Source organism: Desmodus rotundus, chromosome 9, assembly GCF_022682495.2.
Source record: "Desmodus rotundus isolate HL8 chromosome 9, HLdesRot8A.1, whole genome shotgun sequence".
In the NCBI taxonomy this organism is placed as follows: Eukaryota; Metazoa; Chordata; class Mammalia; order Chiroptera; family Phyllostomidae; genus Desmodus; species Desmodus rotundus.
Genome location: NC_071395.1, coordinates 93,527,416 through 93,553,548, shown reverse-complemented (window position 1 = coordinate 93,553,548; position 26,133 = coordinate 93,527,416). Strand labels below are relative to the sequence as shown.

General features: G+C 39.5%; 1 protein-coding gene across 2 annotated transcripts in view; it reads left to right on the top strand.

Annotated features, from left to right (window-relative positions):
* The window catches only part of PPM1D (protein phosphatase, Mg2+/Mn2+ dependent 1D), a 91,974-nt gene that overhangs the window by 40,221 nt on the left and 25,620 nt on the right, over positions 1–26,133 (top strand). Inside the window, exons 1-2 of one of the 2 annotated variants that reach the window (XM_024573027.4) lie at positions 15,716–16,471; positions 25,546–25,774. In XM_024573027.4, the coding sequence (XP_024428795.2) occupies positions 16,003–16,471; positions 25,546–25,774 (698 nt within the window). In that variant the 5' untranslated portion in view covers positions 15,716–16,002. Of the gene's footprint in view, positions 1–15,715; positions 16,472–25,545; positions 25,775–26,133 lie in introns of those variants that run through there. The other variant, XM_053911894.2, reaches the window with a different exon arrangement.

The following is a 26,133-nucleotide window of genomic DNA, read 5'->3' as shown; positions in this document are numbered from 1 at the left end:
GTGGCTCAATAAATGTTAGTAATTACAGTAATAACAATATATGTATATTTTTGCATTTCACATGAATGATCACCTAGAAGTATGACTGAAAGGGTGTGGCTTTAGAATCTATTTAATCCAATACTCTCACAAGTGAAGCACTTACTGTATGCCAGCACTGTACTAAGTGCTTACTACACTATCTCGTTTAATTCTCCTAACAACTCTATTGTCCCCATTTTACATGTGGAAACTAAAGGTAAGAGAATTTAACTCATTTGCCCCTATTTTCAGTGGTTTGTGGTGAGGGAGGATTAGAAACCAAAGCCTCTCCTTCTTGAGGCCACCCCCTTATAAATTCTATTGTGACATCCTGCCTCTTAAAACCAATTGCATTCCTAAATTTCTACATCAAAGCACGTAGTCAACAAGATTCAGGCTTGGAAATTTCCAAAGCAGGTGTTTCTAGTTAACAGCCTAAGGAAAGCTTAATTCTTCCACGGCACCACATAACTTCCTGGTCAACTGCTCTGGATAAATTAATTGCAAAATGTTCCTTTAATAAGTAACAAAACAAATTGAATTTTTACGGTGTTATGAAGGGTAATAAGCCTTCGCCTAATTTTGCAGTTTCTTATTCCATCATTTCTTCCCTTCTCCTCAGCTGGTGATTTCATTCTTACTTCATAGAGAAGCTATAGGCCAATGGGCAGTAAATTCTTCCTCATTCTGCTTGGCCCCAAACCTACAAACTCAATCTTTGCCTTTTCCTTATTTCCTCAGTGGTGAAGCTGTCTCTCTTCAAAGGTGATTTTCTCAATTTAAATGCTAAGTCAGTGCCTCTCAGAGTGTGATAAGTGGACTAGCAGCATCAGCAGCACCTGAGAGCCTGTTAGAAATGCAGACCAAGGGATGATTTTCAGTCATAAAGTCACTTGACTTCTCTACAGTATTTGACACTGCTGACCATGTTTGACTTCTGAAAATTCTCCTCCTTTGGCTTTTGAACAGGACATTTTCCCACCTTCTGCCTCCCTGGCCACTTGTTACCAGTCTTTCTGGGGTTTACCTCTCCCACACCGAGCCAGGGCACTTTAGAGGAGGGGGACTGCTTGCTCTAAAACAGTTTCCCAGTCTCCACACTCTTGACTTTTTGGGCTGCGTGATTCTTTGTTGTGGAGGCTGTCTCCTGCACTGTAGGATGTTTGGTGGCATCCCTGACCTCTACCCACCAGATGCCAGTAACAACCCCCTCCCACACTGTGACAACCAAAAATGTCTCCAGATATCGCCAAATGTCTCCTGGGGGTGGGGGTGGGGGTGGGGGGTTGCCTATGGTTGAGAACCGCTAGTCTGAAAGTAATCCCATGTGACTAATTCTGGTAAGTTCTAAGAGAGGTTTGCTGAAGGTTTCTAGGGAAGTTCTTTATTTGACAAAGAGCTATGGAAAGTCATTTCCCCCCGCCACCTAGGGCAAGCGTGCAGGCATCCCTTAACTCTGGATGAAGAAAGACATGGGTCTCATGACTTCACTGAATCACTGGATCAACCAGTCCTGATGTTTGCCCTTCCTCTGGATTTAATCTTGAATAATATACGTTCCAAACGTGCTTACTCATCTTGTTCCCACCTGTTGTCTCATTTCCTTGTACCTGTTTTTGTCTCTCAGCCTGCTCCCTTCAGCTCGATGCTTTATTTGCGCTGTTTGGTTTCTGCATGAGTTTCCCAGCAGATGCCTTTATTCTCTTGCTTTTAGGTGTTGCATGTAGGCTAGCCATCTTACCACTCCCCACTGGGACGACTCCCAGCTGCCAGACCTCAACCTAAAACCTCAGAAACGACCCTCTGTGCACATCTGAGGGGCGCTGGGACACAGACGTGAGAAAAGAAATCTGGCTGGGCTCCAGAACCCCCTTCCACTGCACCTGAGGCTCAGTGGTATCCTCTGCTGAACAATTCCAACCTGAATCCAATTTTCTTTGGAGTTTTAAGACCGCCATTAATCCTGTGGAAGAATTGGAATTGAGAAATAGAAACAGGAAATTAGAAAATTACGGGTCCTTGGAATAAATTCAAAGGACATATAGACTGGAAGGGCTCAGATGAATGTTTTTGGGATACGTGTTGTAATCTGTTTAATGCCCTTCTCTATCCCCAGTGCCTGGAACAGTCCTTGTCTATGATAATCACTCAGTAAATATTTGCGGAGTGAATGTGTGCGGATGAGTAAGCAGAGGGCTGGTCTGCTGATAAAGGCATAGGTGAGGCCCTTTATGCTCCTAAAAAGATGAAGAGAACAATTGCCTTGGTGGCTGACAAGTCCGTGTTTATCAACCCCACCCTCTGGTTCCATGAGATGCCCCTGTACAGTGTTTGTATAACAAGCCCTTTTTTACTTATGTTGTTGTGAGGTGTGTGGCCTAGATTTTCAGAATTTTTATCAATGGCCCATTTCAAAAAAGGTATTTATTTCCCAATCTTCTATAAGTTAGGTGTGGCCATGTGAATAAAATCTGGCCAGTATAATATAAGCAGAATTGCTCTGGGGCAGTTCCACAAGACACAGATAGATGCCTTTGACCACACTTAGGATACTCGTGCCTAGCGTAAGGACTCACCTGGGAAGTCCCGGTTTCAAAAATAGAAGAGATTGGTAACTGAACATTTCTAGAATACCAGGGATGTTAGGACAGAATTAACCCCTTTTAAGGATCTGACATGGTCCTCCTAGTGGCACTTTTTTTTTTTCCTGACCCGATCCCTACTATACCAATCATTGCCAATCAATTTTCAATGCTCTCTGATTCCATGAATGACTCATTCTCTTCTAATCATTGACTTCAGTTTAAGCCCCAGATTTAGAAGGGACAGGAAACAAACTCTTTCTTTATCTGCTGGATTACTAAAGCAATTCCCTTTTGAGTAGCCCAGCAAAGAGCTGGTTGAGCAGGAAGGGCTACCACTAGCAGATACCAGCACTGGTGTTTGAAATCCTTTATACAAGTGTCCCACAGAAGGCCCCTCTTGTCTTCATGGCCATTCTTCAAACCAAAACACTCTGGTTGATTAGTGTTCCCCACTTCTTCCCATTTCCTTGTGAATACAGAGAGCAGCTTGGGGCAGGGGTTTTCCTGGAGCACTGTCTGTAGAACGTCCAGCTGTACCTGACCCAAGCTTGCCGCTCCACTGGGGGGACTGTCCCCACAATAGGCTTTGTGTTGTGTCGGTATCATACGTCTCTAGTGTGTTTGTCACAACGCTGTGCCTGACAGAAGGAAAGGGTATCTGAGTAGGAGACCGTGCCTAGCTTCTCTCTTTCTCTCGTATGTGCGTGCTGTCCCCTCAAAGCACGAAGAACACTATGGTGAATTTATCAAAGTGATAGACAATTTGTTGCCCTTCTGTTCTCAGATAGTGATTCTCATAAAGGGTTTTAAAAATTTCTTTCCAATTGGATCAAAAGAAAGCACTTATCTATCAAAAGGAATGCAAACATAAGAGCAGAGGATGCTTAAGATGGTATTCCCTCCTTCCCTCCTAAAAAACCAATAACCTATAGAGTATACAATATACCCTTACCTAATATTTTGCCAAAAAAAATGTCCTGGAGAGAATAAAGGCACCCAAATATTGTGAGTACCCAAACTAGGTCTGCAAGCGATGTGAATTTACTTTCTATAATTAAGTTTATGTTTGATACCCCACTTCATCAAGTTAATGAAAATGTTATTTTTATAAATGGAATGCTCTTTTAGATAATCCTAACGGGCCAATCCCTTTCAGGGTCTCCCATATATGGAGCTTTATTTAACTTGAGCAGTGAAAGGGGCAAATGGTTGTAAGTCATCACTCATGTGGTCTGGCATCTGCTGAGACTGCTTTTACTGCTGCTCCTCATGGCACCCTGGGTCCTGTTGGGACTGTGAGGCTCCTTGGATACATCTTTCTGAATCCCCAAAGCAACCATTTCCGCTCTCCTGATGCCTCACCATGCTGGGCAAAGTGGATGTAAGACTTAGAGGCTGGTAACTGCCTTCCTAAGAAAATTACCCTTAGTCCATCTGGTGGAATTCAATCGATTCCTCCTCGGCTTAGCTTGCAGAAAGGACCAGGCACACACCAGTATCTATGCTCTTTAGTTTCTCCTTTAGTTCTTCTTATACACAGGTTTTGTAATCATTTGCTTTATCTCTTTGAAAAAAATTTTTTTGTTTTAAAATACAGAGAAATATAGAAAATAAGAAAATGAACACCTATACCCTCACTACCAATGATTGAAGGTTATTAACATTTTTATCATACCTCTTTAACCTATTTTAATTAAAAGAAATAAAACATCACAGATAACTTTGACATCTCTACCTCTCACTCCACACCCAGGTCCCATTACCCATCTCTTCTACCCAAAGACAATCACTACCATAATGTTATATTTGTATTTTTTCCAGTGAATATTTTATGTTTTAGACACATTATTTTATAAAGTATTGCCTTGAGTATGTTTAAATTTGTGTAAATAATATGCTATGGCCGTATCAGTTTGTTTTCATTTAACATTATTCATTTAATATAGTGTAACATTATTTTTGAGATGTATCCATGTGGACACAGTGTATGCTTCTGGCTGAGCATACTGTAACATCAACCAAGAGTGACTTAAACAAACAGGATATTTTTTCTCTCACACTACAAATACTCTGGAGGTAAGTAGTTGTGGGCTTTTTTCCCATGACTCAATAATGTGAGGACCAGAATATTTGCATTTCCTTCACGGTTGGATGCTGGAAGAAAAGGCATGCCAGGTGCATTTATCTCCAGAATCCCCCAACAAACTTCCATTTATATCTCATTAGTCATTGTCCCATGGCTTAGATGGAATGGAGTTTAAGAAAGGGAGTATTTAGCCTTTTTATCCTTTAGCAAGAAAGTGACAGATGTAGAAAGAAGTTAGAAATGTCTACTATACTATTCCTAAAAGAACATTCCTTCTATCCCTGGCTGATGTGGCTCAGTGGATTGAGCACGGACCTGTGAACCAAAAGGTTGCTGGTTCGATTCCCAGTTGGGGCGCATGCCTGGGTTGTGGGCCAGGCCCCCAGTAGGGGGTGTGCTAGAGGCAATCACACATTGATGTTTCTCTCCCCCTCTTTCTCCTCCCCTTTCCCAGCTCTCTGAAAGTAAATCTTAAAAGAAATTCCTTCTAACCACTATTCCAGTCATATGCATGTACCACATTTTCTTATCTATTCCACCATTGATAGATGTTTTCAGTTTTTGCTATTGAAAACAGCAATGCAATGAGCATCCTTGCATATGTCTTCTTGTAAGTTTATAAAATTTTTATCACCTCCATTGCACAAAAAACTTGCTCTAATGTATATTTTTGCATACCAAGGCTTTTGAAACAAAAAAGTTGAATGTTTTAACGTTTTTCCCTCTAACATCACTTACTTGAGATACAAACTCAAAATGAGTTCATGAGTTTATGAGTGAAGGAAGGGTCATGAAGCAATAGGAATTTCTGGGAGTGAAAAACCAATAAACATGAAAATGATTTCCTGCCACAAACAAATCAATAAGCAAAAGCCTCAATATATAAAAGCTGAGTAAGCAAAAACTAGGACACATTAAAAATGAACACAAAGAAGCAGAAATCTCAGAACAGACCACCTGGGAGAAAGGCAATACTGAAACACAGAATAATGCAGACTAGTTCAGAGTCCAAACAATAAAACCAACTGTACTAGTTAGTTAGAGGCCATTCCCAGTTCCTCACTGAGGCTGAATAGATTTCTATTTTTGTCGATGAAGATTCTTTTTTTCCCCATTGATTAAAAAAATTTTTCAATTATAGTTGACATACAACATTATATTAGTTTCAGATGTACAACATAGTGATTAGACATTTATATAACTTACAAAGTGACTACCCCAGTATGTCTAGTATCCATCTGACATCATACGTAGTTAATAAACATTCTTTATGTTGCAAGTGAAGAAAAATCCAAAGCAAACTGGTTTCATTAGAAAGGGAAACTGGCCCCGACTGGTGTGGCTCAGTGGGTTGGGTGTCATCCTGCAAACTGGAAAAGGTCATCGGTGTGATTCCTGGTGGGGCACGTGCCTAGGTTACGGGCCAGGTCCCTGGTTGGGGTGCGTGCGAGAGGCAACCAATCAGTGTGTCTCTCACACATCGATGTTTCTCTCCCTCTCTTTTGCCCTCCCTTCCCCTTCTCTAAAAATAAATTAATAAAATCTTTTTTTTTTTAAAGGGAAACTGAAAAGACTGTTGGTAGTTTCCAGGGACGGTTATGACTTTATTCAAAGTTCAAATAATGTCCCCAGGGCTTGTCTCCCAAATCTTCTTCCTCTTAGTGTTAGCTTCACCTTTAGGCTGGTTGCCCTCCTGGTAGCAGAATGGCTGTAGAGTCCCAGCCTCATGGTTGTAGGCTCCAAGTCTTGAGATGAGTCTCTGTCAAGTCTCTTCCAGTTCTGTTATTAGAGAGAAGCTTTTCTCTCTCCAAAGCCCCAGCAAATGTCACCTCATAGTCATTGGCTTCTGATCAGGCAATGAGTTCACTAATGAACTAATCACTAAGGCCACAGAGTTGGAATGTGTTGACTGGTCTACCCCAGTCTGGGCCCTCTCCTAGCTCTGGGTGTGGGACCAACACTTCTCAATGACATAGCCTGAAAGTAGGGGATGGATTTCCCAGAAGGAAATCATTGTATCATTTTACCAAAATAAGGCTGAATGGATTCTGGACAGGAAAAAACAAAATGTCCAGTAGAGTATTAGAACATATTTTATTTCATATAAATGTATTATATGTAAGTAGGCAGAGTAAGCTATATTGTTCTCATTACAAAGATGGTCATTTTCTATACATTGTTTGACTTTACCTCGTTTTTCATGAAGGCAGTTCCAAGAATAGTTAAATAGAAGCTCTTTCTACTAGATACCACGTAAATGATTGATCTAATTAGTGCTCTTCATTGCCTCTAAAAAAGACATGCTGATGCCCAATGCATGCTGAGCCTCTGGGGCCGACTGCAGTTCTCCAATAGGTCCACACACGCTGCTGCACCCACACGTCGAGTCAGTGCTGGTTCACAGACCTGTTTGTTGGAGTTCTTGTTTAATCACATATTTAATTAGATGTTGCGTAACATAATAAACTATGAGTGGAGGAAAATAAGTTCTCTCTTTGAAAATTAAATTAAGTCGAATGCTTGAGAATGATTTAATAAAGGCAAGTGGATAAAAAAATAAAAAACAAACCTGCTGTGAATTGGGTATGGGTGAGACTACTATAAAGGATTGATGGTGGGTTGGGTAAGTCTTAAAATCCAGAAGGGTTCTTAATTGAGAGCACTCTGCATTTGTTTATAAGTTCATGTTCCACTTTAAAGAAGTCGAAACCCGAAGTAATAGGTGATGCACTATTGATGTGGTTTATGGAAAAAGGAGGGATGCTGAACTCCAAATAGTGGACTCTCGTTCAAAGTAAAGGTCTTGACCCTACATCAGAAGATTGGCAAATGAATACATGTCAATGTCAGTTAAAATAAAGTATTTCAGGTACAGATGTATATGTGTGGTGAAAGCTATAAGTTAAGCAAAGAAGTCAATAAGCAAGATAATTTGAATTAATTTTGGTAATTAGAAGTTAAGGAGTGGATAGTTCAGGAAGGTAAAGAGGATGGTGGCCAGATTATAGAAGAGTAAGGTGAAAAATAAAGCTGAGAAAATTTAATCAATACTCTTAATAGAAATAAATCATTAATAATAATGATAACATCTATTGAGTGCTTATTATATAAAGCACTATGCTAGACATTTTCCATGCACTGTTTTTTTTTGTTTTGTTTTTTACAATTTAGGAGGTAGATATTAAGTACTTGTGCTAAGTTAAACAGCTAGAAAATGAAATAGATTTTTCTGTTAAAGTATATTCAGGGGGCTAGGGGGACTCAGGATTTTTGTGGTGAAGAGATTATCCTGCGAAGAAAAATAAAAGGATTAAATAAAAAGCAGACTATAAGTTAGTAAGTGTTCTTGCTACTTGGCCAATATTCATTTAAAAATACAAATTTCCCCTCTTTAAAAACGTGATTTAATAGTTGACTTTTAAAAGTCAGTTCTGATGTCCCTTCTAAGTTCACTCAAGTCCCACAGACTGGATGGAGGAAGAAAATGTGGGGGGTGGGGGGAAAGGTTATGCCTTACAGCTCAGCACAGGGAAGGAAGGCAATGAGTCTTCTAAAATAATATGCTTCTACCCTAGTTGAGAAACCACATTGTCTTGTTAGCACCTAAAAACAAATGCAGTGTTTAAATTACACTAGTTTCTTTCTTAAAGATGGTCTTCTCTGATTTTGCCTCTAATTCTGAAGAGCACTCTATTTCAGGCTTAAAATCTTCTCCAGCATAAGCATAGTAAACAGTAGTGCTGAGAAAAACTAAAGAACACCATATTTCAAGGGAAAAACCCTGCTTTTCCCCCCAATTACTTAAACAAGTAACTGTTGTTTTAACTTTTTGGAAAATGAGAAAAATGGAACTTTTCATCAAGGAAAAGCAATAAATTCAAGAGTGGGCCAGATCTCTTTAGAAAAAAAGGCTAAGTGAAGAGAAAAGATAGAAATATTCTCCCCACACTGACTCCAAACCCAGGTATCTGCAGAAATTGTGACAGATTTCATTTCCCTGGCTGATTAAGAACACATACAGGTTTGACACCTTTGGGACTCTGGCGGCAGTGATTCTAATTTTATGTCTCTTACCGATTTACATTTGTACACAATGAGTGTGAAAGAGGTAGTCAGATCAGACTGATTATTTTATTGAATACTGAGATGGGAAAAACAACAGGGTCAGAGTAAGACAGGGTTACAGAATTTAACCTCTTGAGACACATTGTCTCAAAATTCTAAATACGCAAGGTGGCTCTAATAGATGAACAATGGACTACTACTTGTAAATATAATATTACTGATATTTTCTAGCTATGAGAACACACAATAACAATTAGATTCTCATTTTGCTTCTAAAATTAATTTTTATAGTGTATGTTTGAAGATTTTGAACTTGATAATTAAAAGCAAGATATGATATTCCTAAATCAACAAATCGGTGAGTAAGAATAATTAACCCTGAAATAAATCTAAGGGTATAAGAAATTGAAAGATTGCCATATGGTAAATACCTAGCCGTGGAACTTCTAGGGTATTTGTAGTTTAAATTTCAATTGATATGGACTTAAATGGAAATATCAAATGATATTTCCATTAGTAAGTAGTGAGAGTAGTTGTCTCCACACTTTTCCTAGCCCTACATATTATCAAACATAAAAGTTGTTTGCCAATCTAATAGGTGAAAAGTATCTCATTTTTTCTTCTAGTACTTTTTTCACTTTTCTTTTTTGGATTTATGTAAATTTTTAAAATTGATTTGAGCAGGAGAGATTTGTTGTTCCACCTATTTATGCATTCATTGGTTGATTCTTTTATGTGTCCTGCCTGGGGATTGAACCCGCAACAAGGATGATACACTAATCAACTGAGCTACCCAGCTAGGGTTATTTATTTATTTATTTGAGGTGTAATTGACATACATTATATTAGTTTCAGGTGTACAACAAAATGATTCAATCTTTGTAGATGTTGTAAAATGATCACCAGAATACTTGACATGTGTCACCATACATAGTTACAAAATATTTTTTCTTGTGATCTACTCTCTTTAAGATCTACCCTCTTAGCAACTTTCAAATAATCAACACAGTATTATTAACTATAGTCACCAAATTGTACATTACAACCTCATGACTTATTTCTTTTATAACTGGAAATTTGTACCTTTTGACTCCCTTCACCCTTCGCTGCCCCCCCGCCCAACCTGTGGCAATTAGCAATCTGTTTTTTGTATCTATGAGCTCGGTTGCTCCTTTTTTTAAGGCTCCATATAGTATAGTGCCCTTTGAGTCTGTCCATACTGTCATAATGGCAAGGTTTTATTTTTCATAGGTGAATAATATTCCATCACACACGCAAATACATTTTTAAATTATGTTTTAAAAGATTATTTATTTATTTATTTATTTTTAGAGAGAGGGGAAGGGAGGGAGAAAGAGGGGGAGAGAAACATCCATGTGTGGTTGCCTCTCGTTCGTCTCCAACTCAGGACCCGACCTGCAACCCAAGCATGTGTCCCGACTGGGAATCAAACCGGCAACCCTTTGGTTCACAGGCCGGCACTCAGTCCACTGAACCACCCCAGCTAGGGCCATAATCGCAGTTTTAAATTAATTCATCCTGGCTATTGTAATGCTGTAATGAACATGGTAGTGCATATATCTTTTTGAGGTAGTGTTTTTGTTTTTTCTTTAGGTAAATACCCGAAAGTGGAATTGCTGGATCACACGGTAGTTCCATTTGTATTTTTCTGAGGAATCTCCATACTGTTTTCCATAATGGTTGCACCTACATTTTCAAAACTTAATTTAGATCTTTAATCTACTTGCCATTTTATTTTAAAGCTGGTATGAGTTAGGGACTTCATCTTATTTCCTCCCTCAAGGCTAGCAAGTTGTCCCAACAAAGGGATAACCAGGTGTCCTGACAAAGTTAATGAATAATCAGTCCTTTCCTCAGTTGTTTGAAATACCATATCTATCATGTACATCTTCACGTATATACATCAAACCCTTTCTGGACACTCTGTTCTAGTCTCTTGATCCATTTGGCCATTTCTCTGCCACCTTTATAAAATACTCCGATATCTGCAGGGTAACTAACCATCTTAATGTCCTTTTTCTATAATATCTTGGTTATTCTTATCCATTTTAATACATTTATAGATTAATTTGAGACAAATTATGTTTCTAGGAATGTGGCATGTTTTTGCACTTATTCAGGGATTTATTTTTTCTGTAATAAAGTTTCATAGTTTTCTTCATATCAGTTTTACACATTTCCTGCTAATGAATGAATGAATTCATCAATTCATTAACTTTTGTCCTAGGCTTAGGGGATAGAGTGATGAATAAGACAAGTTCCCTGTTCTCATGGAGCCTATATTCTAATTGAGAGTGACAAGTCATTAGACAAATAAATAAACAAAAAAGATCAGATAGTGAGAAGTCCACTGCAGAATTAGAATGGGGTTACATGATAGACATTGGGTGGCTACTTCAGACTGGATGGTTAGGAAGTCCCTTAATATTTAAACTGAGATCTGATAGTAAAAACAATCCACCCTTGTAAAGCTGCTAGAGGTGGGGGGAGAAGTCTGAGAAGAGGCAATAATGGCTAAAGCAAAAAGCCCCTAAATCTCCTAATAGCTTGGCCTATTTAAAGAGCAGAAAGAAGGTCAGTGAAGCTGGAAGGAGTGGGGAATGGGGAAACTGTTAGGAAATGATGTTATACAAACATTTAGGGATAAAATATATTATGGAGGCCTTCATAAAGATTTTACATATAATTTTAAATTTGATGGGAAGTCATGGAGTGTATTGAGTAGGGAAATAACTTGGTCTGACTCATGGTTTTGAAAGAGCACATGGTAGCCATTGGAAGAGATTGCAGAGGGTTGAGAGTGAAAGAAGGTAGACTTGTGAGAAGGCTAATGTAGTGGACCAAGTGAAAAGTAATGATGACTTGGTCTGGGATGATCGTGGTGGAGATACTGAGAAGTGGTGGGTTCAGTATTGATTTTGAAGATTTAGTTGGGATTTGCTGATGAATTAGAGGTATTGGAAATTGTTTTGGGGAGGAAAGGAGAAGAGAGGAGGGAAGAGGAATAAAAAAAAGCTGTGTTTTTTGATTTCAACAGCATGGTGGATGGTGATCTTACTGATATGGGTAACACTGAGGAAGGAGGAGATGTGAAGAAGAAATTGTTATCTAAACCAAGTTTGTGTACCTGTTGCATAGAAAGGCCAAAACTCAAAAATGTCAGGGTTTGGAGTAAGGAAACGTTTATTGACTGTGAAGGCACTGGACTAGGTTAAGGGTTTTTAAGCGTTTAGGGAGAACAGGTATGCAGAAGTGCTGGAGGGGCAAGTTTTAATTGGAGGACCTTGGAACTTGGCCATTTATCATAAAGGGGTATCAATACTGGATATTCCTGAACAGTGGATCCTTTGCTTCTGAAAGGGTTCTCAGTGTTCATGTTCTTGTTGAGTCTCTGTCTTTTGGTTCTGTGTGTATTGGAGAAGGGTGGGGACAAGACCTTGGTTCCAGGTGCAGCTGGAGGTCAAAGTTCTTTGTGCATGCTTCAGCTGCAAGAAGTGGTTTTGGTCTGTTATCTCTGAGAAGTAATTCAGTGTCTTGTTAAACAGGATAGGACATTTTGAGCTGGTTCTACGGTTACAAAATCAAGAGTGTGTTTTGATCATGTTAAGACGAAATGCCCATCAGACATTATTGTGGAACTGTCAAGCTGTGCAGTTGCATACAGAATCTGGGATTCAAGGTAAAGTTTAGGATTGGAGATCTAAATTTGGGAGCCATTCCCAGAGAGGTTTGAGAGCTATGTTTCTGGATGGTGTTACCTAAAGAGAGTGTGTAGGTAGAGAAAAGAGCCCATGACAAAGCCCTGGGTACTCCCCAAAATCTGAAGAGTAGCAGGGGAGAAATCAACAAAGGAAAATGAGAAGGGGTGGTTGGTTAGTCAGTGAAGGAGGAAGAAAACGAGTATTGTGGTCTCATAAACCAAGAGTTTCAAGAAAGAAGCAATGGTTTAACTTGCTATTTCATTTCAAGAAGGAAACAATGGTTCCACTTTTTGCTTCAGCTGGGACAGAAGTTAGTAAGGACAAAGAAGTCATCATTAGCTTTGGAAACAGAGAGGTCTGGTTATGACAGAAAAACAGTCTTAGTGGCGTGATGGGATGGTTACTTGATTGGATTGGATTAAGTAGAAATTAGGAGGTAGGAATTGGAAGTAGGATCTAGATAGAGTCAATTCAAAAGTTTTTCTGTTAAGAGGAGCAGAGAAACGGGGTAGTATAGGGGTTAAAGTAGTTTTATTTTGTTGTTGTTGTTGTTGAAACAGAAACTTGAATATGTTTGTACACAGATGGAAATGACCCAATAGAAAAGGAAGTGATGAAACAGGAGCAAGAAAGGATAATTGGTAGAGCAAAGCTCATAAGGAGAGTGGGGAAAGGACACAAATGGAGGGATTACTTTTTAGTAGATTCTTTAAAAAAAAAATAATTGATTTTAGGGAGAGAGAGGAAGGGGGTAGAGAGAGAATGGGAGAGAGAGAAACATCAATTTGTTGTTCCATTTATTTATTCATTCATTGGTTGATTCTTGTGTGTGCCCTGGCTGGGGACTAAATTCACAGCCTGGGTGTATCTGGACGATGCTCTAACCAACTGAGCCACTCAGCCAGGGCTGAGGGATTGCTTCTAACAGTATGTAGCAAGGCAACTTCCCCCTGAAGAGAAGGATGAGGAACTGAGAAGCCAGCGTGGGTGTTGGATGGAAAATGTGGATAACATTTCGAAAAATAAAGTGGCTGAGCCCGGACCAGTATGGCTCAGTTGTTGGGTGTTGTCCCGAAAGGTGACCGGTCACCTTCTATTCCTGGTCAGGAAACAAACCTGGGTTGCTGGCTCTGATTCCAGTTGTGGCACTTACCAGCAGCAACCAATAGATGTTTTTTTCCCTCTTTCCTCTTCTCTTTCCTGCTCTCTAGAAATAAAATACCTGTAAATAAAATCTTAAAAAAAAAAATAAAGTGCATGAGAAGTGACAAGAATAGTGGAAGAAATGAAGCCAGTGAGCCATGAACAAATGAAGGGGGTGTTACCGAGAATCGGTAGGTGACAATCTGTTGGTGTAGTGGCACTTGGCATTAACTTTAAAAGAGCTTGGATTTTTGAAGGAGGAAGGAAGAGAAATGATTTGGAGGCAATATGAGGAGCAGGTTCAAAGATAAGAATACCTGTTTGAGGAAAAATGAGCTCCTGTGTGTATTTGACAAGTTGAAAGGTGGGTAGTTTTGGTAGGTGATAACCAGTTTTCATTTGGAAGAGGAAGTTGGTGGGAACATTTTAAAAAGAGGTGAGAATAAAGGGGAAGTGGCTGATAACAGATGTTGAAATCTAAAATGCAGACTGAAATGGTTAGGATGGCTGATTAACCAATCAAATTAATACCAGTAGAGGGTGGCATGGATATGCTAATCAGGGTAATGATGGATGACCTAGGGCTACTGGTTGCGATTGAGTGAAAAGGGTTGTAATAATGAAATTATCTTCCTGTAACCACTGGAAGGGGAGGGAAGGTGGATAAGTTGCTTAAGATGAATAATATAGAGCTACACAACTACTCTCTCTGGCAGGTTTGATGGTATGGAGGCTATTGGATAAAATTGCTAGTATTTCATTTAGAATTTTTGCATGTATAGTTATAAAATATGGTCTAAAGATTTCCTTCTAGTGTTACAATTGCTAGGTTTTGATAACAGGGTATGATCATCTTTTAAAACAAGCTGGGTGGGAGGAAAGGGAGGCAACTGTACTTGCATAACAATAAAAATATTTTTAAAAAAACAAGCTGGGTATTTTTTCCCCAAGTATTTTTACACTGGAACCATCTGGTCGAGTGCATTTTGGTGTAGGAGAGATCTTTGACTACATTTTTTATTTAATCGATCTATTCAGATTTTCTGCATTTTGAGCTGATTTTGCTTATATATTTTTTATTGGTACAAGTTTTTTTCCTATTTGTATTTCTTGTGTCAATTGTTTGTACACTTTTCCCGTTTCCATTTTTGTACTAGTATAATTTCATTAGAAAATCTCGAAGGCTGAGCAGTATAGGGCACAGAGGAGAGTTTGTGGCAAAGGGTCCAAGAACTGAGAAAGTGAGCTTTATCACTACAGGAATGTTTGCTGCTGAGAACATACTAACCTGTTCACCCTGTGGCTTATTTTAATTCCTTGGACATCTGCGCAGAGATTTTAGCACTTAGACCATAACCTCCTGCCTGGGCTAAGAGAGGGGAACATAACCAACTGTTAGAGCACTGGAGCGCTTGGCAGTTTTTTAGTTATTGTCAAGTAATAACTTGAAGTGATACTGCCACAGGAGTAAAACGCTATACACAGAGCTCGTTAAAAAAAAGTACTACATTTAATAAAAGCTGAAAAGATCTGTTAACAATTAAAATAAAACCCTTTTACGTCTCCGACATACCTAGTAATGCGAAACGAGACTGCAGCTGATGGTGGAACCAGCCCGTTTTCTCTGCAACACAAACTGGATTGCCTCCCTCAACTCCCAGTTGGATACACCCACCCACATCCAGTTCAAGAGTGGCACACTTTTCCCAGCTTGTGCACAGACGACCTTCCCAAGTGAAATTTCCCGCCATTTCACGTGAAGAATGGAAGGTCTTTCTCCCTACATTCGTGGGAGGCCTGAGCCTACACGGCTTGCCCCGCAAGGGGAGCAGCCGAGGCCCGGAGGCTGCATTACAATCGGGTGGACTGAGCAAAATGGTGACAAATCAAGTTGCCTATATAAGTGGTCGGAGAGCAGAGAGCGCAAACATCCACTACGAGCGGAAAGCAAACCGACTAGTGCCCGACCGGGCGCCAGGGCTGGGGGTAGGGAGGGTGGCAGTTGAAGGGAGGGGCAGGGGTTGGAGATAGAGGTCCGGTTCCCCGCAACTCGAGTCCGGATTGGTCGGGCTCAGAAAGCCGAATGACGACAGCTAGGAGAACGTCTGCTCTGTGTCGTGAACGCGGGCAGGCGGAGGGAGCGTATTACGCAGGCGCAGCTGCTCCGCTAGTCTTAACCCTAGCACTCCGGCCCTACGCTCGCTCGCAGGCAAGTCCCGACTGCGCGCGCCCCCTCCACTTCCCCGCTCCGGGACCGCCCCCTCCCCGCTTTCGGCGTCGTCGAAGATAAACAATAGTTGGCCAGCGATCGCCCGAGTGCGTCTCTCGCTGCCTGTTTCGGCGGGCTGCGTGGGACCGGCGAGATTCCCGCCAGCCGGCCATGGCGGGGCTATACTCGCTGGGAGTGAGCGTCTTTTCCGACCAGGGCGGGAGGAAGTACATGGAGGACGTTACTCAAATCGTGGTAGAGCCCGAGCCGACCGCTGAAGAAAAGCCCTCGCCCCGGCTGTCGCACACTCAGCAGTCACCTCCGCAGCCGTCACAGCCGGTTCTTCCTGGCTGCGAAGTCTCGGGGAAAGGCCCAGCGGTGGCAGTTCGAGAGGCTGGCGACCCTCCTCTGGACGCCGCGGCCTCGCCGGCTCCCGGCCGCTGCTGCCGCCGTTCCTCGGTGGCATTTTTTGCCGTGTGCGACGGGCACGGTGGGCGGGAGGCGGCACAGTTTGCCCGGGAACATTTATGGGGTTTCATCAAGAAGCAGAAGGGGTTCACCTCGTCCGAGCCGGCGAAGGTTTGTGCTGCCATCCGCAAGGGCTTCCTCGCCTGTCATCTTGCCATGTGGAAGAAACTGGGTAAGTTCCCTGGCTTGTTTGGCGCCCGCCTCTTTTTCAGGCCGTCGAGGGCTTTTATAGCACCAGCACGCGAGGGCCCCGAGCACCGAGAGGTCCATCAAAGTGTCCGTTGATGGAAATGAAGGCTCTTGGTCTAATAGCACTTTCCAGGGTGGAGGTCTGGACAGAGTGGCCTTGGGAAAGAGGATTGCTGTCTCCCTGCAGCCGCTCCCCGCCGTATTTCCACTGTCCAAGGATCAATGGGGAGCCGTCCTCTCTCTCTGCCGCTTCACTTTGGTGGCAGCCGGCACAAATGTGTTTGAAACCTGGCGCCAGATTTTGGTCAAAAGATGAACTCAAGACAGGTTGCTACCTGGGCCGCGGGGAGCGGGAGATGGCAAAACTTAAAAGAGTATTTCTTCAGAATCTGTCATCATTTTGCTTACGAAGGAGGACTTGTACCTATCGGTTGCCTCCAATCGTGGTGTCACTTCTCCAAACTACCCCCAGGTCGCTGGTAGTTGGAGTAAACTGTAGGCTAATTTAGGCAGCGGCTTAAAGGCTAGGAAGGAATTTGGTTTTGTTGATCATAAAATGTTTTTAGGCTTTTTATGCTGGGACTGCTTATGAAAAAACAAAAGCGCGAAATGCCTTGTTACATCTTAGACTGGCCTCACGTTAAATTTTGCCAGGGCTTTTAAGAAGTACTGTACACGTTTTGGGGGTAGTTAGCCTTACCTGTATGCTGTCAGTTCTCAACAGTTCCTACTTGTAAGTTGTTAACAGCCTGTCAAAGTATCAAAAGATAAGGGGAATTTACTGGTATGCTCAAAGGAAAGACAGACCTTAATATCTAAAAATCGGTGTAATTGTAGTTTTACCTAAGCCTTAAATGCTTTCTGAAGCAGCCAGTGTCTCTACCCAACATAATATCATACAGAGTTACGGTGAATGAATGAGATGAACAGTTTTAAAAGATAATACTTCTATCATTAAAAAAATCCTCTTGTTTACAGTAGCATAATTTATTTTTAGCAGAGGGACACACACGTAGAGGAGAATGTAAAGATGAGTCAAATACAGAACATTTCTAGGCACTGTAATAGAATTATAGACTAGCATCTTTCAGCCTGTTTCCTATTTACTTGGCTTTCTGCCAAGAATAATTTGATTGACTCATAGAACAACCAGTCCGCCTTTTGGAGGCGTTTGCCATCGAATCCCAGAGGCCCCTGTTATGGATTTGTTTTGTTTTTGTGTAGGCAGAATAGAGCTGAAAGCACTGCAGTACATTCCAGAAATATGTCATTATGTTGTCTGCAGGACAACTAGGAGTGGACAGCAAGACAAGATAGAGGAAGATTACACACAAAGAATTATTTGGAGTCTTGTTTACATATCAGTACACTTGAAGCAGCATGAATTTACCATATGTTTGAACTGAAAGGATAATTACTTGAGCATTTCTTAATACAGCAAGGACCATGCTGTTAAATGTGAATGTGTATGGTTTTGGATGTACGTTCACTTTTTGAATCAAGCTTTCAGAGCCTTATGTACCAGGCAACTGTTAACGTCTGTTTTGTTGCACAGACAAACCTTGTACTCCATCCTCAAAACTTGAATAAAAAAAGAATATACTGAGTATATGGAAGTCTTGACACAGGAGATGCAAATTTTTTAAAAAAATGTACTTCAGTCCCTAATTCATGGATGGGTCCTCATTTTCTGTAGGACAACCTATAGTTTATATCAACAATACAGGCCAAGCCCCTCCCAGTCCATCTTCAGACTCCCTATTTAATTTTATCTGTTACACAAATTTCTATCATACTCTAGTCACCTTTTATTTCAGAGTACAGTGAAATATTCCCTTTTCTTGAATTCTCTCCCTCTTCCCAAAGAAGAAAACTGAAAAATATACTCAGTGTCTAAGTCAGTGTGTTTTCTAATGTAAAGAATTCTGTTCCTTACTAGCCCGGGCTTGTGTGGCTCGGTGGGTGGGGTGTCATCCCTGTAACCAAAAGGTCACCGGTTCGCACACATGCCTGCGTTGCCGGCCAGGTCCTCCGTTGAGGGCCTGCGAGAGGCAACGGATTGACGTTTCTCTCCCTTTCTTTCTTGATCCTATCCCCTCTCTCTAAAAATAAATAAAATCTTAAAAAGAAAAAGGGAGAGTTCTGTTTCTTTTGGAATGAAAAGCCCATCCTTTATTTCTACTTTCGTAGTACTCATTGGGTTATAGCAGTGGTTCTCAAAAGTTTTGCTCTCAGAACCCTTTGTACTCTTCAACGATTGAGGACCCCAAAGAGCCTTTATGTGGGCCACATCTATCGTATCTACTATATGAGAAATTAAAAAAAACAATTATTACTTTATTAAAAGCAAACTTATGTTAATGTATTTTTAAATGAATAATTACTTTTTTTTCCAAAGTAAGAAATATTGAAATAAATATTCTCCTATCTGCTTCTGCATTCAATTTGTTGTACTGTCTTGTCAGGTTGAAGTATATAAAGAAAAGGAAGCCTCACATATGTAGTAGGCAAAGGAGGAATAATTCATTCACCTTTTTAGATAGTTGTAAGTATTCTATACCAAAGTGGTAGTTTCTTAAGGTTAGTCAAAATGGAATCTGAAACCTTGTGAATGAGCTTTTTGTCATTTTACATTAAAATCCGTTGGTTTCTCTTTCAAGATTCAAATGAAATTTTTTACCCATGTGTAAGTTTGTGACATGATGTATTAGTCATTTGGAAAATATTGGGTCACTGAATTATGCAGATCTTCTAAATATTCATGCATTCTATTATATAATAGTAAAATGTCACATTTGTTAGTATCACTGATTTCATCAGAAAATATTTTTTCATTTATTTTTCAATTACAGTTGAACTTCAGTATTATTTTGTGTATTACTTTCAGGTGTATAGCATAGTGATTAGACAATCATATATTTTACAAAGTGCCCCCCCCCAGCACCATACATAGTCATTACAGTGTCTTTGACTATATTCCCTATGCTGCACTTTCGATATCTGCTACTGTTTTGTAACTATGAATTTGTACTTCTGAAATCTCTTCACCTGTTTCCCCCAGGTCTCCTACTCACCTACCCTCTGGCAATCATCATTCTGTTTTCTGTGTCTGTGACTCTCAGTTTTGTCCATTTATTTTGTTCTTTAAATTTCACGTGTAAGTGAAATCATATGGCATTTGTCTTTCTCTGACTGACTTACTTCACTGAGTGTAATACCCTCTAGATTTATCTGTGCTGTCAGAAATGCTAAGATTTCATTCTGTAAGATTCCATACTTTTTTGTGGCTGAGTAATATTCCATTGTATATATGTACCCCAGCTTTTTTTAATCTACTTGTCTATGATGGGCACTTGGATTGCTTCCGTATCTTGGCTATTGTAATAATGCTGCAGTGAACAAAGGGGTGCATGTGTTCTTTTGAATAAGTGTTTTGGGTTTCGATTCCAGGTCATAAGGCAATTTCATATTTATTTTTTTGAGGAGACTCCATACTGTTTTTCATAGGGGCTACACCAGTCTGCATTCCTACCAACAGTGGACAAGGGGTTCCCCTTTCTCCACATCCTTGCAAGCTCTTGTTTGTTGATTTATTCATGATAGCCTTTCTGACAGGTATGAGATAGTATCTCATTGTGGTTTTAATTTGCATTTCTCTGATGATTAGCAAAGATGAGCATCTTTTCATGTCTGTTGCTATCTGTATGTCCTCTTTGGAGACGTGTCTATACAAATAGCTATTTCTCACTTTCTCTCTAAAATAAAAAAATATTTGTATACAAAGGATCCTGAATTTTATCCTTTTATTATAAAGCATATTATTAGGATAATTGATGAAATTTTAATGGGGTCTGTGGATTAGATGGTAGTATGGTATGGATGCTAATTTCCTGATTTTGATGGTTGATTCTAGTTATGTAGGAGAACTCCCTTGTTTGTAGGAAATAGATACTATAATATAATTGGGGCAATGGCATATTGTTGGCAGTTTCCTCTATGTTGATTCAAGAAAAAGAAATTCAATTATTATTATGCAGAAAAGAAAAGGTAAACCTGAGGAAACAGAAACCTGGACACCTCCATGAACCTAGGTAGCAGTTTCATCAGGCCCCTGCTCTGAATGCATACCAGATAGACAGACCTACGTTTGTTTCTTTCAGTAAAGAGACTGAAGCAGAAGCAGCAGCTGCATTTGGAATCGCTATTTGATTATAACCCATTGTCATTTTCCAAGGGCTGTCGGACTTTTGCAATAGTCAAACTATGGAATGGAATATATAGGATCACCGCTCCTGATATCATGTTTAAATGGTGGCATTAAGTTTTGTGATTCTGTGAGAGCTGTGATAATGCTTTTAATTTACAAATTTGGAATAGAGAATCATTGGTGGGGTGCTTCAAAGTCTTGCACTTGATCATTTCTACCAGAATAGGCTTCCTGACCTGTCAATTAAGAGCTATGAAGGGAAGCTATTCCTTGTTGTGGTTATTCGGGATCTAAACCAGCTATGGGAGAGGTTTGAGATTTCATTGAGTTTGAAGTTGGCTAGAGTCAAAATCATATTTAGTACTCGACCTTCTTAGCTCTTGGCCAATGGAATGTGGTTGTGTTATGTAGCCCCAGAATTATCTTTGAGCCATTCATTCAGTTCTCAATGTGGGTGTTTCTCTTTGGTGTACAGCTAAATGTGCAAATGGCTGCATATCACTTAGAAGGTTAATAACTAGTAAGTTTTTTTTGTTTCTTGTTTTGTTTTTGTTTTTGTTTGAATTAAATAAGGCCTTGTGAGTGACCATTCTGGAGATCCAGTTTTTCTTGTGCCCTGTTGTCAATTAGGTAGCCCTGTAAACTTTGCTTTGGGTAATTAACTTCTGTCTGATCTCTGCCACCTCAGGGTTCTCCCATCCCCACCCGCACAGAGATCAGGGAACCCATTTTAATTGCAGCCTCTTATTATTAGCATTCCTTACCTAGAGGGAAGAGTCAGTAAAATGTGTTTAAAAGATTTTGGTGTTTATCTAGTTGCTTGTTTAAGAATTAACGTTGAAGAGAGAGTCTTCTGAACCTCTCAGGTTGGATAAGTGGGATTCATGTGCATATAATATGTTTAATCTAAGATTCCCCAATCTTTGAATTGTTTCCTCTGTATCATTGTGTTTTCTAGAAGTGACTTATGAAAAATTTATTGTCTCACAGTTTTAGAAGGCTAGGAGTCCAAGGTCAAAGTAGTGGTGGGGCCATTCACTGTGTTCTAAAAGCTTTGAGCTCAGGGCCCTGGCTGGTGTGGCTCAGTGGATTGAGTGCCCGCCTGTGAACCACAGGGTCGCCGGTTGGATTCCCAGTCAGGGCACATGCCTGGGTTGTGGGCTAGATCCCTGGTAGGGGGAGCGTGAGTGGCAACCACACACTGATGTTTCTCTCTCTCTCTCTCTCTCTCTCTCTCTTCCTTTTCCCCTCTCTCTGAAAATAAATAAATAAAATCTTTTAAAAAAGATAAAGGCTCTGAGAGAGAAGCCTTTCTTGCCTCTTCCCACTTTGGTGTTTACCAGCAATTCCTGGCATTTCCTGCTTTATGTAGGTGTCACTCCAGTCACATGGCTGTCTTCTTGCTGTGTGTCTTCACATCATCTCCCTGTGTGTCCCTGGGTCAAAATTTCCTCTTTTTATAAGAACACCAATCATATTGGATTAGGGCCCACCCTAATGATCTTATTTTAACTTTATAGATTACTTCTGTAAGATCCTATTTACAAATAAGATCATGTTTTAAGGTATTGGATATTACGATTTTAACATACATTTTTTGAAGGGACACAGTTCAGTCCTTAATATCAAATTATATGTTGTTTCTCAGAGTCATTTGGGGTCTTAGGCTAGTTTTGGGTCTGTGTTTGCATTAGTTGACCCAGAAGTTTTCTTTCTTTTTTTAATATATTTTATTTGTTTATTTTTAGAGAAGAGAGGAAGGGAGGGAGAAAGAAAGGGAGAGAAACATCTGTCGGTTGCCTCTCATACATGCCCCATCCAGGCACTGCACGGCAGCCCAGGCATGTGCCCTGACTGAGAATCCAACCCTCGACCTTTCACTTAACTGGACGACACCCAGCCAGTGGAGAGCCACAATGGTCGTGGACTGTTGATACACATTTTCAAATTGCTTTCCTGAAGGCTTTTACATCTTCATACTACTTTGGCATTAGCATTCTGTAAGAACTCTTAGCACAGTGATTAGGAGTATGATATATTGGCCGAGTTTGAATTCCAGCATCTGCATGTATTACTGTGTGACCTTGGGTAAAACCTCCTTGTGCCAGAGTATCCTCATCTCTAAAATAGAGATAATGCTAGTGCCTACCTCCTGAGAGTTAAATGACTCTGTATATATTAATTGGTATGTGGTAAGTACATAAATAGCTGATGCATATTTTCTTGCTTTCAGTACTTAAGTTAGACTTCATGTGCTATCTGATACTGCCTTTTTAATATGCACCTATTATTATCATTTTTTAAAAATTAGAAGATTCAAGCCCTGGCCAGGTAGCTCAGTTGGTTAGAGCGTTGGCCTGGTATGCCAAGATTGTGTGCTCCATCCCCCTACTCAGCACATATAAGAAGCAGCGAAAGGATGCATCAATATGAGGAACAACAAATCGATGTTTATCTCTTTCTCTCACTCTCCCTCCCCCCCCTAAAAATCCATTAAAATTTTTTAAAAATGAAAATATTCAAATGTAAAATAGAAAACAAGGAAGACTAAATAAGGAAGACAAATTTTAAAGATGTCACTTCCTTAATATATAAATACAGGGTGGGGCAAAAGTAGGTTTATAGTTTTGAGTACCTGAAACACGGAATTTAACTATTTTCCATACAAACTGTAAACCTACTTTTACTTTTGCCCCACCCTATAAACTGCAGTTTAGAACCTCAACAGAGTTTGTTTTTTAATTTTGCAAGGTACTTCTAAAGTTTATTTGGAAAAATACTTAAGAGAACATTGAAAAGGAAGAATAATTGGGGGATACTTAAAATCCCTATTATTCAAAAACACCATAAATAGATTAGTAGGATGAGTCCAGAAATAGATCTGAGGCAAAATGTAGCATATGATAAAAGGTGACATTTCAAATGAATGGGGAAAGCATTCAGTATTTTTAGATTATTGCAGCATATCTCTTTGTACATATGGAGCTTTTGACCAAAAATGTGATTTAAATAATGTTAATACTGTGTCTTTAAATATCTTTATTTTTAGCTCTTTTTCCCTTTCCACTTTGTTTTAGGTGCTTTTTGCAAACAGCTGAAGTACTTGTGTATTGTAGGTATTTGTTTTTTAAGGTGCTTATCCCTCTTTCTGGGAGTTCATCTCATTTACTTTTATAATGATAATAGATTTAAAAAAAATTAGATTCTCAGCTGCAGAAAACAGATCTATTTTAGCTGGTTTAAAAAGAAAAGGTTTTAGCAAAAGCTACAGTTAACCCACACAATAATTGAAAGGGCTAAAGAAACATACAGAATACGCTAGGCTGAGCTTGTAGGAATGACATCTATAACCAAACCCTAAAACTGGATGGGTTAGGGAGCTGTCTGCTGTGATCTATGCCTGTAAAATTGATGTTTTCTTTTAACTTAAAAAAATTGTGAAATATAACATAACAACATGTTGGAAAGGCCATAAAACATAAATGTACACTTTGATGAATAATTGTAAAATGAACAGTATCTGGGTGAGAAAGAAACATAACATTGCCTACACTCCAGAAACCCCTGAATGTCCTTTCTGATCTCATATTTCTATCCTCAGATTTGCTTATGACCCTTCCCTGTATTTCATGTCTGTTATGGGCTTGCTTTTTCTAATATTTATATCCTGTTTTTTCAGTGGGATTTTGGAGGGGAGAATACGTCAGTGTTTGAACTCAGTCTGCTATTTTGAACTATACATTGTAGTTGAATATTACAGAATATTTCGGAATTTTAAATGACAGTAGATTTAATTAGTCAATATATGTTTTAGAATTAGATATATGGGGTCTCTGCCACTTCATATTTGAGTTACCTTGAACAAGTTTATTAACTATTCAAAGTATTGATGTCTCATCTGCCAAATGAAAATAATGGGAATAGTCTTATCTATTGCATGGGTTTGTTCCAAGTATTATTTGAGATAATGCATGTGAAGCTCTTGACACAGAATCTGGTGCGCATAGTAAGTACTCAAAATGCTATTTATTAGGTTATGAATATTCCAGATAGTTATTTCAAAAATAAATTACGTAGCTTTTTCTGAAAATCTTTTCATAGAGATTAATAAACAGAGGCTAAGCTACTTGGCTCTGTGTTCTCAAAACTCTTAACACGTTCTTGCCATTAAATGTAGTTAGGACTAAATTTCATGTGAAACTAGTAAATGTATCCTGTAATATTTTTCTTCTAGGATTGGTTTGATGGTTGTAAGGTAATTGCATCATTTATAAAATTAATTTATTGATATATAGGTTGGGGCAAAAGTAGGTTTACATTCATATGAAAAGTTGTTCAAATGCAAAAATAATACAGTAAACCTGCCCTGGCCAGGTAGATGAGTTGGTTAAAGCATTGTCCCAATATGCGAAGGTTGCGGGTTTGATCTGTTAGGGTGCATACAAGAAGCAACCAATGAATGCATAAATAAATGGAACAACAAATTGATGTCTGTCTGTCTCCCTCTGTCTGTCTCTCTCCCTCCTTCCTCCTCCCCCATCTCTGTCTAAAATCAATAAATAAAATTAAAAATACAATAATTGATAAATAGCAATACAATAAACTGTGTTTTGCATGCTCACAACTCTAAAGCTACTTTTGCCCCAACCTGTAGTGATGAAGGGATTAACGCAAGTCTGTTAATAGCTTTCAAAATATTTTTCTTAAATTTTTTCCAATGCTAATTCAAATTTTAACATGGTCATTCAGCATATGTTGCCATTTTAATTCTCATACAGTTTATGTATCAGAATAAAAGGTAGGTTAATGTTTATACTTGGAAGAATAAAATATTTTATTTCTTACTACAGCGGAATGGCCAAAGACTATGACAGGTCTTCCCAGCACTTCAGGGACAACAGCCAGTGTGGTCATCATACGGGGCATGAAGATGTATGTAGCTCACGTTGGTGACTCAGGAGTGGTTCTTGGGATTCAAGATGACCCAAAGGATGATTTTGTCAAAGCTGTGGAAGTAACACAGGATCATAAGCCAGAACTTCCCAAGGAAAGAGAACGAATTGAAGGCCTTGGTGGGAGGTAATCATTATGCTGTTTTGTCTTTCTTCTCTTGGTTCTATATAGTCCTTTTCTCTTTCGCTAACCAGGATGCCCTACCTCTCCTTTTTATTGAAGTGACTTTCTCAGTATTACAGGTTTTTAATTTGCCAGATAAAGCACCCATGTGCATTCATACTTATCTCATTACTTTGAATTGACTTCTATTTCTGATAATGGCTCCAAAGGTAAATAATATTTTAGTTGGGCTTCAGGTAATAACACATACAAGGATTTATGGATAACCTTTTCTGTGAGTCATGATCAGCATGACCTTCACAATTTGAACAGAGCAGCCTGTAGAGTTCCAAAGTAGAACAGTTAGAATCTGCCTTTGGGAA